This window comes from Micropterus dolomieu, linkage group LG11, assembly GCF_021292245.1.
Source record: "Micropterus dolomieu isolate WLL.071019.BEF.003 ecotype Adirondacks linkage group LG11, ASM2129224v1, whole genome shotgun sequence".
NCBI lineage: Eukaryota > Metazoa > Chordata > Actinopteri > Centrarchiformes > Centrarchidae > Micropterus > Micropterus dolomieu.
Window position 1 is genome coordinate 11,112,222 of NC_060160.1, and position 13,280 is coordinate 11,125,501.

The 13,280-nt window shown below is 42.0% G+C and overlaps 1 protein-coding gene across 5 annotated transcripts in view; it reads right to left on the minus strand.

The window, feature by feature from the left end:
• pcnt (pericentrin) overlaps positions 1 to 13,280 on the minus strand; it is a 39,974-nt gene that overhangs the window by 10,964 nt on the left and 15,730 nt on the right. For 3 of the 5 annotated variants that reach the window (XM_046061756.1, XM_046061757.1, XM_046061754.1), the window contains 18 exons: positions 12,630 to 12,734; positions 12,079 to 12,231; positions 11,253 to 11,399; positions 9,312 to 9,472; positions 8,933 to 9,105; positions 8,557 to 8,738; positions 8,295 to 8,457; positions 7,223 to 7,465; positions 6,502 to 6,734; positions 6,202 to 6,309; positions 5,922 to 5,942; positions 5,331 to 5,567; positions 5,071 to 5,244; positions 4,691 to 4,843; positions 3,952 to 4,131; positions 2,831 to 3,856; positions 1,571 to 1,741; positions 1,193 to 1,382 (listed from right to left, as the gene is read on the minus strand). In XM_046061756.1, the coding sequence (XP_045917712.1) occupies positions 1,193 to 1,382; positions 1,571 to 1,741; positions 2,831 to 3,856; positions 3,952 to 4,131; positions 4,691 to 4,843; positions 5,071 to 5,244; positions 5,331 to 5,567; positions 5,922 to 5,942; positions 6,202 to 6,309; positions 6,502 to 6,734; positions 7,223 to 7,465; positions 8,295 to 8,457; positions 8,557 to 8,738; positions 8,933 to 9,105; positions 9,312 to 9,472; positions 11,253 to 11,399; positions 12,079 to 12,231; positions 12,630 to 12,734 (3,820 nt within the window). The remainder of the gene's footprint in view (positions 1 to 1,192; positions 1,383 to 1,570; positions 1,742 to 2,830; positions 3,857 to 3,951; positions 4,132 to 4,690; positions 4,844 to 5,070; positions 5,245 to 5,330; positions 5,568 to 5,921; positions 5,943 to 6,201; positions 6,310 to 6,501; positions 6,735 to 7,222; positions 7,466 to 8,294; positions 8,458 to 8,556; positions 8,739 to 8,932; positions 9,106 to 9,311; positions 9,473 to 11,252; positions 11,400 to 12,078; positions 12,232 to 12,629; positions 12,735 to 13,280) is intronic. The other 2 variants (XM_046061758.1, XM_046061755.1) reach the window with 1 other exon arrangement.

The following is a 13,280-nucleotide window of genomic DNA, read 5'->3' on the forward strand; positions in this document are numbered from 1 at the left end:
GGGCAAGTATATTTGTGTGTCATCAGCATAAATATGAAAAGAAATGCCATGTTTATGGATAATATGTCCAAGGGGAAGCAGATACAAGGAAAACAAAATGGGTCCTAAGACCGACCCCTGAGGCACACCATATTTAACTGGACAGAATGAGGAGACATAGTTGTTTACAGACACACAAAACTTCCTATTTGACAGGTAGGATGAAAACCATTCTAGGGCAGTACCAGAGATCCCCACCCAGTGCCTCAGTCTGTCTAACATGATGTTGTGATCAATGGTGTCAAAAGCAGCGCTAAGGTCCAGGAGTACAAGGACTGAGCACATACCTTCATCAGCAGACATTAAAAGGTCATTGATGACTTTAAGCAGGGCAGTCTCAGTGCTGTGGTACTTCTTAAAACCAGACTGAAACTTTTCAAATATGTTATTTTCCAGTACAGTGAGCAGCTGTTTGGACACAATTCTTTCTAGAATCTTTGCAATAAAAGTCAGTTTTGAAATTGGTCTAAAATTATGTGGGTGGGGAGGGATCTGAACCAGGTGTCTTTAAAAGTGGGTTCACGCAAGCCGTTTTAAAATAATCAGGGACACAACCAGTAGATAGGGAGCTGTTGAAAACAGAGATCAAATGGGGGCCAACAGAATCCATTACTTTCAGTAAAAATTTTGTAGGTATTACATCAAGTGGGCTGGAGGACACTCATTTGTGATACTGTTTTTAAAAGCTCAGACAAGTCGATGGGATAAAACTGGTTAAAACTCTCTTGTTGCTGGTGAGGAACCTCTGAGTAAGCGGCAGTGGGGGTAATAGAGGCTCTGATTGACACCACCTTATTGGTAAAATAAGATAAAAACAATTCACAGTCATCATTACTTCCAGCTGAGGCACAAGGAGGGGTTGGGTTTACCAGCTGATCCACAGTCTTAAACAGAAACCTGGGATTGTGTTTATGTGTAGTAATGAGTTCAGAAAAATATTGATATTGATTTCAGTCCCGAAATGCACTACTAGACCAATATCACTTCAATCCTAGTACAATGAAATTACTGCAGCTCATTACATAAGGAGACAGACGAAACTTAAACAAGCTGAATTATTTCTATGTCATTGGCGTGGATGTGGCATGTGGACTGTACAGAACATGAAAATATAATGGCACAGTATATGTTTGAAGCATCATTAAGTACTCACCCTTCTCTGGGTACGCTTGTTGGTGAGGAAGTGTGTCCTGCTGGTGACAGTGTTGTCTGAGTTGCTGTAGTTCCCTTTGCTGATAGGCCAGTTCCTCTTCCTGCACAGCCAGGTCTTCTCGTAGACCCTGAATCTCTGCCTTCAGACGCTGGTTATCAGTCTCCAGGTGAACTAGGGCACGGTCTTTGGTCTGACAGAACAGAAATAAGTGATAAAATACAGCTGTCAACATCACCCACAATGCTGAATCCAGTTCGTCCACAATTTCAAATATCCCAACAAACAGTGAATCTGTACAGAAAAAGCGAACTGGCAGATTAACTTCCGCTGCTGTACAACTCATCTCATTTTCTGTACTCAGGTGTCATGTATTCCCACCTGTCCTTCCTCATGTAGATTCTCAGCCCTTTCTGTACTTGTACTCAGACCCTGTTTCACTGCAGTCAGCTCCGCCCTCAGAGCCTGATGCTCCGCTCTCAGTCTGTCAAGCTCAGCCTCCCTCTGTCTCAAGGCAGCGTCTGCTTTAGCCAGAGTCACCTCTGCATGGGTCTGACAAAAAGAGAAACATTTTTTTAGAAACATTGCGCCTTTCTTAGATTAGTATTCATGAAACCTTCATGCACATATCATATTTCAACTTTATTTTGTTCATAGTTTTCAGTTTTTCCAGGAAAAACCTTCAACTACTACTACTGTTGACACAAGTGCAACAAGATAACTTGGTTTGCAATGTAATCAGCATTTAATGACCACCACATGCACATGCCGCATTTTATTTCCGATTCAGTCTCATCTTCCACTTAATACCCCTTTAGTGCACTATAACAACGATGGCAACATCTGCTAAAAACAACTATGAACTCCCAAAAAACTGATCAGACTGTAAAGACATGCAGCAGCCCAACAAATGCATTACAGCCTCCATGCTTTCTTTTTAACGACCATAACTTGTCCTTACCACATCCTGCCAAGATAAGATGTAAAGAAATGAAAAATAAAGTGCATCAGAGCTTTAAAAGCAACAGCTAGCAAAAACGTTCCTTCAGCTTCCTCATTTTAATGTCACTTCCTGAGTTAGTAAGATTCTGCTGCCTCTGGAGCGACACTGATGACGTGTTACGGCAGTTAACTATAACCAGATGTGGTCTCGCCTGCAGTTGCTGACAGCTGTACGCAAAAAGGCTGCAGAAAGGTATTTCCTGTTTGGACATGGAGCCTGTTGAAGCAGGTTTATCCAAGTTACCTGAATTATTTAAGTAAAATTCCAGACCCCTTTTAAAACCTGAGGCATAGAAATACTTGTTCTGGTTCTTCTGGCCACCTGAAAGGCCCTCTCAGCACTTTGACCATTCAAATGTTTTGTAATGTATATTAAGAGACATTACTGTTTAACTGAAAACAGGTCTGTTTTACTGATGTGCTTCTAAACTAATTATGTAAACGACTATCTTAACATCAAAATCTTAATTACCTTAGGTTATTTTCTAGATATTTGTACCCTTGATTAAAATGATTATTCAAGGCCTATGCAAAGTGACAAGGATGTTGCAATCCTGTTTGAAATTTTAGTTTAAATTTGCATCTTGGATTGTGCTTTCAACACCGAAAACAATCGTTTACTTTGTAGCCGACACTCACCAGCACTTCCTTTTGAGCCTCTTCTTGACTGGTTTCCTTCTCGTTGAGCTGAACTGTCAGGTCCTGGATGCAGGCTCTCATTGATGTCACTTCCTGCCTGAGCCTTTCAATTTCCTCCTGGAGTTTCCTCTCCCGCCTCCTAAGTGCCTCACGCTCAGCAGAAAGTTCTCCCTTCACAGTCTCAAGGGTTTTAATCTTTGTCCTTTCCTCAGCAACCAGTTCCTCCATCTCTACCACCTCGGCTCTTACCTCCTGGACTTGTCTCTCAAGAGTGAGACTGGTTTCTCTGAGGGCTTCCATTTCCATTTTCATCTCCTGCTCCTTTGTTTTTAGAGTCTCAATCTCGGTCACGCTCTCCTGTTCTTTCTTTTGGAGTTCCATAATAAGAGCGCTGAGGTGGGTGTTTTTCTCATGCAGGACGCTCATCTCTTGGGCTCGATTTTTGAAACTGTCCCCCTCCTCTTCAGATAGTTTCCTCTTGTCCCTCTCCTCTTCTATCTGGGCTTTAATCTCCTCCAGCTCAGCTTCTTTGACTGTGAGGACACTTTGGAGTTCATCTGCTCTGTCCCTCTCCGCTTTCATCCTCTTTCCAAACTCTTCTCCCTGTCCTCTGTACTCTTCCTCTTGAGTGAGCAGTAATCGCTCCACTCCCTCTTTCTCCGCCACCGCGGTCTCCAGCTGACTCTGAAGGGCCTTGAGATGAGATCGAAGGGAACGAGATGAGGCAGAATGAGTCAGACTAAGCTCTTGCTTCAGGCTGTTCGCCCCTCCCCTCTTCACTTGTTCCTGGATGGTATCGTGGTGAGGTTCAGGGCTGGGAGCGGGAGAAGGATTGATGCTATCGCCATCCTGAGAGTCACTGACTTCATGCAGGTTGGGGCCTAATGTGGCGAGTTCTGCCTGCAGTGTGCTGATGACCTCATGAAGGCGCTCCTCTTCTTCCTGTTTGTCCTCACGCACTCTTGTGATTTCAGACTGAAGGTGTTCCACCTGTGAGCGCAGATCCTCAAGCTCAGCCTCCAAAACCTTTTAGTCAGAAAGACCAACACAATTAATCAGACAATTAAATTTTTGGGAACTTCCAAGCTTTCTGCTTGTATTTTATGTGTACTTATTCTGACCTTATTGTCCCCGGTGTTCTCCAACTCCTGTTCCAGTCTTTGGATCTCATTGTTAAGGTGGTCGATCTCATGATTTTTCTCCTGGAGTAATGCTGAGGGGAGCGTCTCTTCCGCTGTATCCTCCACCCTGCTTTGTTCCTCTTTCTCCTCTTGGAGTATGGTGAGAGCAGACACATTCTCCTGCAAGCAGAGTTGTACATACTAGTAATATAGTAACAAAACAACCATATACGAAAAAAATAACCTTTTAAAAGATGCATGAAAATTACTTTTTATATTACTTATAATAGATAAATACAATTACATACATACCTTTAAAGGCTAAAAATGACACTTTATGGTGCGTTGATAATGTATACTTAAATGACTAGCCCGAGGGAAGAAACGTTAATAAAAAAATTTAAATATTGTACCAGATCAATCTATTCATTTAAGACTGGGTAGATTAGCCCCAAAACAAAACCTATTTCTCTAACATTATTCTGTCTAAATATAAGTTTCACATCCAAAGTGACTTACAATTGCTAAGTATATCCAAGGTCGCACGCCTCTGGAGGAACTAGGGTCAAGTGTCTTGCTCAGGGACACATAGGTGTTTATGTCAGTGGGAACTGAACACACCAAAAGCATGCGTCTTATCCTCTGCGCCATCGCCACCCCTATACATATAATTCATCTAAATAATAAATAGGTGATGTATGTAAAAATAAAACATGTATGAAGACAAAGTAGCACTTACCTTTAGGGCAGAAATCTGTTCTTGCAGCTCGTTAACATGAGCTGCATTCTGATTGGTCAGTAGCTCAAGCTGTAGGGTGAGGTGTTTAAGTTCAACATCTTTGATGCTCAAGTCCCTCTGCACATTCTCAAGTTGCCCAAGCAGGACTTCAACCTAAGAGAAATTACACTTATTAAATAAAGACTAAAAATCAAAACAGATTCTGTACTGGGATTTCTTGTCCTAGTGGTGGCTTTTGAAAGATTGCTCATGTCTGCACACCTATACACATTTGCACCAAAAGGTGGCACTGCAGCCAAATACATCAATCAAAAACCACCACTTATCAGCCCAAATCATCTTATTTACCATACACCAGCTTTGCATAAAATCCTACAGACCTCTTGCTCTTTGCTGTGTAGCCTCTGCTGTGCAGTGTGCAGAGCATCCCTAAGCTCCTGGGTGGGGTCACGCGTGTTATCATGGTAACCGTGTCTTGTCTCATCCAGTTTGGACTGCAGGGCGGAGATCTGAAGCCTGTTGGACAACTGCTGCTGCTCTAGTGCCTGCTTATCCTGACAAAAGAGTACATTTATGAGAAAAATAATGTGTGTGCGAAGATTATAGTATTAAGAGTTATTGCCAGTGTGCATTTTCTTACTTGTGTCAGCTCCTCTTCTCTCAACTTTGCTCTGTGGAGCTCTTGTTCCAGCTGACTCGTAGATCTATTACTCTCAGCGCTGTTGAGCAGTGCTTGCTCTAGCTCTCTGATACGCCCAGCTAGCTTGTCTATCTCCTCGTTGCGTTCTGCAAGATCGCGCTGGGCTTGATGATTGGCGGTGAGCAAGGAGGCATGGTCCTCTGTCTTGTCTTTGATGATAGCTTGTAGACTGTCTACCTGCAGGGACAGAGGAGACAACATTTTAGATAAGTTTCTAGAATTTTAAGTAGCAGACAGCGATTTACAAAAAACTACATGATGATTTATAGATAAATAAGCCATTCCGGATCTGCAGCAGCTGGTACCGAACACTGAGGTTAAGCCATTCCAGAGAGCAGTGACAAGGAGATAAAAGACAAATGAAGAGCGAAACAGAAGCAAATGAATATTAGCAAATGGAAGATGAAATGGGAATTAATGTAGAACTTCAAGCACATAAGCAGTAATAATTTATCTACGGAAATAATGATGTACAAAACATCATGCACAAGAGTAGAGGAGCTAAGAGAAGTATGCTGTTAGATTTCATACCTGTAGAACCAAGTCCTCAAACTACAGCAATCCATCAGCACAGGGATAAACACATGGCAAAAGTCAGGCTCATTGGGAAACAAACAATGCATTTATCACTTCAACCGCTGTAAGTACTATATACACACACACACACACACACACACACACACACACACACACACAGCACTTTTTCTATCTTTATCTAGACATAGAAGCATTTTGTATCGTGCTGTCCTGTTGATAAATACCATCCTATTAGATGATACTATATACTTGCTATCAGATAAAGGGGCCTCACCCGGTGTCCTTTGTTATCCACGCCGGCTGGCTGTCTGAGTTGGGCCTCCAGCCTTCGGATCTCCTGCTGGAACTCATCTCTCTCATGTTCACGCTCCACAGCCTGCTCCTGTATGCATGGGAACAAATTGTGTGAAATTTTGTCTCCACTGCAGTAAGCAGCAACATGAGAAACTGTCTGCGACACTCTCAAATAACACTAGAAAGAAAGTGAGAACGGAAGATCATAATATAATTGCAATTGTAAGTGTTTAGAGACAAATATTAGGTAAGGGGTCATTATTAATTTTTAAAAACTCACCTCGATAAACTGTCGATCGTGTTTCAGCTGTTTCTCAAGTGCTTGGACACGCTGGTAGAGGTCTTCTGTGTAGGTTTTGTGTTGCTGCTCTGTCTCCAAGCCCTTTGTTTCCTGCTCATCCAGTTCTCTCTCCAGGGCCCCGAGGCGCAGCAACAGAGAGCTGTGGTCCTTCTCTGCCTGTCGCTGCAAGTCCAGCCTATCCTGGGCCAAACGCTCCGTCTCTGCCAGTAGAGCTTGAAAAATAAGAGGACGGTTAGGGCCATTGTGCTGATGTAAATACATACACACAGAGGAATTTAAAAGCGGGCAAGAAATTGCAGGGGAGTTAAATACATTCAACTATTACACATACTGTGCCTTTTCTCCTGAAAAGGCACTGAATGCATTCTCTTAGCTCTGAACTAGAACATTGTTTAGGAAGTAAAATGACACAGCACTCCAAGAGCCTTTTCTACAAGCTACTGGCAATGACAGTGTTACACACAGCAACCTGACACAGCACTGCAAATATACTACATATTCATCCCCATCCACTCATACACTCCACTCTGACCCACAAACCTGTATCAGGATCTAAATTGAGCCAATGGCCTACGGAGAGAAGACACATCTGAGCACAGGCCTTATATAAGTGTGCGGTCAAGCTCACTAAAGGAGGTCATGTAACAATTTATGTAGTCAGGGACTCATGATTGCATGATTTTGTGCTCGCTCCGCTCACCTTTCTCCCTCTCCCCGAGACCAGCGGAGAGATGCTCCTTCTGGCGGAGGAGAACTGTGTGCTCCTCACTCAGCTCCTGATGCTTCAGTCTGAGGCTGTCCAGCTCTGCGGTGAGACCCTGCATCTGGTGCAACTTCACCTTCAGGTCTTCCAGCTCCTCCACTAGTCTCTCCTCTTGGACCTCCTTCTGCTGCAGAGACTCTTCCAGGACTGCTTTCTCAGCCACATAGCCGTCTAGAAGCCCTGAACACATCATGCAAAGTCAACAAGTTTATGAAAAAGCAGAGAAAATGTTTTAGATCAGGGGTCGCCAAATTTTTTTCAAGCTGTTACATGGCAGGCCAGAATATAGTCAAAAAATTTCTAGTCCTTGAATGCCCATGTACACGTTTAGCTCAGTTGGTAGTTAGCGAGACTTCCGTTGGGAGGATTCTATGCTCGATCCCAACATATGGTGGATTTGTTTTTTCTCCCTTGTTACAAATTGATTATAAGGACACTTACAATAAAGCATGTGCTGCAGTGTGTGCGCGTGTCCCGGAGTTTGATCCGCATTCATAAACCTATGGACGCTTATTTTCATTTCTCTGAGGAAATTCAGCGGAATCCAATCACATGTTTACTGACGACTTTTTCAGCTGTGTCAATCAAGCCAGAGACTTTTTTTGAATGTCCTTCAAAACTTAAAAAAGTAAAAGCTCTCAATGATCTTGACAAAGCCCTGCTGCAAAAAAATGTTCTTGTGCTTTTATTTTGGAGGCACAATCACTTAAGAGGAAGCGATTATGTGAGTAACTGTCATGACTGAGATCTATTTCGGCACCAGCTGCTATCAGTTTCTTTATTTTTCTGCTATCAAAGCAATCTGGCCCAAAGGCCAGATATTATTGCCAACCACTGTTTTAGATTCTCATGCTCAACATTAGAAATAGCAGAGTTTTGTTTAAGCTTGCAAGTGATGAAATTGGAGCATATGCAGTGAAGCAAGTCGTGTTAACAGTCAGTGGATTAATTACTGTAACTTGGCAGCATGAGCCAAGTGAAGCGGAGCAAATGAGGCTACAGTGCTTACCCTCTGCCTTGTGGAGTTCCAGCTGGAGTTGACTCCTCAGCTTTGCCTCCTGATTGAGCTGCTCCAATAGGAGCTTGTGCTGCTCAAGGAGTTGGGCGGAGTCTTCTCTGCCCTGAGAGAACTTTTCCTCCAGACTAAGGTGGACACCATGAGTCTGCTCCAGCTGCAGAAAAAGTGTGAAACTCACAAGTAAAGCTAACAATACTATGAAACTGTTTGTGTGTGGATTGTTGAGATGTCAGTAGGTCCATCTGTCCTTTACCTGTGTGTTGGCCTGGTTCAGCAGCTCCAGTAGTGTGTCAACAGTGTGACGTAGTCTGTTGCAAGCGTTCAGAGCCGCTTCTTCTCCCCCGGGATTGATCTGAGTATCTGAAACCAGCAGGCTCTCACAGAGCACCTGTGTCAGCTCCAGGTCATCTGAAGACAAGTCTGCAACTGAAATACCTATAAAAAGAAAGTCTAAATGAATTGATGCAAATATTTAAATTGTACATTGAAGAACTGAATCTAACCATTTGTCTGTGTATATTTGTACATCTAACAAAAACTTATTAACTAGACAGAGCTAAAATAATTTGAGTGTGTCGTCAGGGCATAACACGCCCTGCAGCTTCAGAGCGAGTCAGACGCTAACGCACCTGATTCTTGTGCATCTTTGTTCCCTGTTGAGCTTCTCTGATGGGTCGCCTGCTCAGACGTTTTGGTTCTGGCACTGATCTTCTGTCCAATCAGCTCTTCTGTTATAATGGTGCTGCGAACCATCTCAATCAGCACCTTCCTCAGCGTTTCATTGGCGTGGTGAAGTTTACGTCTGGGAAAACAAAAAAGTGACTCATCATACACACACGCATTAGCACATTACTATATTGGAGGACCCATTTGCTACATTTACAAATACACACACGTCTTAAATTTCTCGAAGTCCAAACAGATGTTCAGAAACAATACAATTTCCAGGTTACTAGCATTAATTAATGGCTGGTGTTAATTTCGCACTGTTAAGACCTCATCACTTACCTTTCCTCTTTAGCAGTCTGTAAGTCATCAGTGAGCATCTTTAGAAGGTTGCCCCCTTCCTGGCTCTCTCGCTCCCTTCGTTGGAGGAGAGTGTCTAAAGTCTCCATCTCTGCACGCTTCCCTTCTAATGCTCCTTGCAGACAGCCAACCTCTGCTCGCAGCTGGAAAAATGCACACCGAGATAGCTTGTTTCTACCAACACTTATACAAAATTTATTAACTGCCCCTCTCCTACTTGTGCTATGACTTGTGTAAAATATACCCAAATGTGCAACTGCATGCCAGGAGAGCAACACCACATTGACACCCAATTATGGCAAATAAGTTAAACCAAAATTATTTCTATTGAACATCTTAAAAGATTGGCTCACCGTCAGCTCATCCCGTTTGTTAAAAAAAGCATCACATAGTCTTAGTCACAAGAGAAATAACTAAAATCACATGACACCAACATCCTATCAGTGCCAAGAGCACGACAAAACCAGATCCACCAGCCTATAAAGCTTACATACAAATAAACTGCAATCAACGGGCATACTTGGCAGACCTAAAAAAGTGCCAAATCAGTGTGGGACTGAGGCAAGCCAACTTCTGGGCTCACAGCTGTACTTTCTCTCAGAAGAGCATTTATCAGAGTTTCCTTCCTAGTAGTCAGTCCTTTTTCTTACCTTTTCATTCCCCGATCCCTTCATTCTCTCCCTCTCCTTTCACCACATCTTCCCTCTCGTTTTCCCTCTCCCTCCCGCTTCCTCCCATGAAACACGTCTCATGCAGCCACCTGCCTTAACAAAACAATGATGTTGCCCTGACAACAGCACCCTCCCTACCTCTCATAAGCTTTCCTTTGTTTCCCTCATGGGGTCATGTGCGTTAATATCTCACTATTAAGCGCCAAGCTGGGCAAGTGCCATGGTAACGGGTGTATATACACTGTATATATGAACCACATTAATGCTGATCGTGCAAACAAGATTAAGGATTTAAGGAATTAGTAGAAGTAGGCTGCAGAAACCACATTTATTTATGAAGTGAGTTCTGTGTAAACTGGTATAGAGACCATCTTGAAAATAACCAAGGGGACAGTGAATGATTAACAATCGTTTTAGTTTGCTTCTCATCTCCACAACAAACCTACCGACAATAAAACTTTACTCCTATGACTTCAAACAGGAGAACCAGAAAACAATCACAATTTATAGAAGGACTGAAGTGTATGAATGCACGTTGCTATACATTTGATTTTACACAATAATCTGCCATCAAAAGTTTGTATCTCTCTACCTGCCAGTGCTGCAATGAACCACCCTTTACATGATCATTCATCTGCAAATTATTGTTTCAAATCTTTCTGTCTAGAAAAAAGGTTCATCACACTTTCCTGAAGTCCAACGTAAGGTCTAAAACCACAAGATATTTTCCATCACATAACACAAAGAAAAGCAGCAAATCTCCACATCAGAGAAGCTGGAATGAGGGAACTTTAGGTATTTTTGCTTGAAAAATGAATTGCTTATGAAAACAGTAACAGTCGATTAATTAATCACTAATCATTTCCGGTCTACTGCGCGCTTCAACTAAAAGAGCATGATCACAACACACACACACAGATTAAAGAGATTATCATATCAATGAATCACCACACTAACCAAATGTAATCCTATGCGTGGAAAATCTAGCCTATGGATGAGATGCCTTTGCAATATTTTTCACTCTTAATTCCCAGACCTCCCATTTTCCGCTGGCCTTCAGTTTCTGCTGTCACAATAACTTCTCATTTATCTCATTGATTTTGAACCATATTGCTCACGATACAACTTTTTCTCAGTCTTGTCCCTAGCGAAGTGAAGCTGCAAGTGTCACCTTATTCAAGACTTTCATTTGCACCAACAGCATAAAGTAAAACCTATAAAAAAGGTGTGTGAGTGTGCGTGCCTCTAGTACCTGGGCCACCACAGCGTCTAGCTGCTGCAGTTGGGCAGTGAGCTGACTCATTTTGTCTGTGTAGCTCCGCTCCTTCTCCTCCTGTTCAGATGTGAAGCTCCTCCTCTGGTACTCAAGCTCCGCCTGTTTCTGCTCCTCAAACTCAGTCTTCAAAGAAAGCAGTGATGTTGGTACATCAATTAAAACATGCAGAATGCCATCTTAAAAAGCTGCAGTATAGCATATGCTTATTTGTTCCTCAGCTGAAGAGATCTGACCAAGTCTCACTGGCTTATGGCTGAATACTGGCTTGCAGATTTCAAAAAAAAAAAAAAGTACCTTCAGCCTCAAAACCTTCTGCATCAGAGGATAAAAAGCTTAGATGCATCCTATTTAGCCACTAGTCAGAGGGCAAAAACACAACCACATGCACAGTCCAGCAGCACACAGATTCAGAGAACAGAGAAACAGACGGGACATTTCTACATTTATGGTGATGGGATTATGTGGAAACTGGGTTTGAATAAAGCTCCAGTGGGACAGAGTCCAAGAGAAAGAGCTATCCCTAGGAAAGAACTGGTGCAGCTGGAGCTTAGAGAGGGCAATGCCACAACATACACAAGCTCGAAATAATCCAGAGCTATTGCATAATGATGCTTCAAACAGGCACTCAGTCAAATACATATAAAACTTAAAATAAAATGAAAAATAAAATAATAAAAATGTCCACATAAAATGAATGATTATATGGCCACCTCAATGCTGTTAAAATATTAAATATATTTAGCAAAAGGATGCCTCCAAGCTATCCACAGTCATGTTTTTTTCTCATCACTTCTTGTTTTACCTTCTGCTGATTAATCTTGTCCTGCAGTCTCTCCTCTGATTGGACTTTGAGAAGCTCCGCCTCTTCTAGGAAGTGCTGACGTTGCCTTGATGACTCCTCTTCAAGCTCCCTGCGACATGCCTCCAACTCTCGTGCAGAGATGCCCCTCAACTCCTAGAGCAGTCATGTATTTGCAAGCATTTGACTAGATATTGTAGAAACAGTCAATGCTTCTTAGAAAAAAAAAATCCACACAAATACTTTGTGCCTCTGCACACGAATGTTATCTTTACAAGGGATGAACAATAACTGTGTAATACCCTCTCTAATGGGCTGTAAGAGCCATAGAGAAAAGAACTCTATTGAAAACCCATTAAAAACAGCTCGCCGTGGATGTTAACTCACCCATTCACATGAACATTTCTTCCTCTATCCCCTGGGGATCTCTCATTGATATAATGCATTTCCTAGCCCCTTACCCTAACCTTAACATTCACAACGACATACATAACTTTAACACTTACCTCAACCCTAACCCAATTACCACCAGGATATAAAAACATGAAACACACCTGTAGCTGAAGTTTGTGCTGTTCAATGAGTTGCTCCTTCTCAACAGAGTAGGTATGTGAGAACTCCTGAAGAGCTGTGCTGTGTTGTTGCTCTAGTTCTAAAACCTGAACATAACACAGGACGCAAAGCCAAATCAAATCTTGCAGACCATTACAAAACACACTGGAGAAAGCAGGAGTGAAAAGTCATTGGGGTGGCATTTTGTGCATGTCTAGAACAGTTTGACCAGATCATCAATTATACTTTTGTTATGATAGGAGTTAACGAATTGCAATGCAGTAACAGCCAACAATGTAACTCAGAGATTTGCTTTCAAAAGCATTCAAGGTAAGTGATCTATTACCGTTACTATCAGAATGGGGGATTGCAATTTGGATAAAATGGTCTAACACTAGATGAGCTCTAATGTAATTTAATTGTTATGTGATGTTTTATATTGCATTAACAATATAGTGATATATTTTCATAAAATCAACTGAGAAACAAACTTACAGATACAATAACCAAATAGGTGTTTTTGATAAAACGACGGAATTAAATAACCACTAATTTAAAAAGTACTCCAACAAAAATCCTAAAGATCCAATATTGTCATAAATTGGTGTTTAAAATATGCAGCACCAACTACAAAATGTATATTGACTCATGGT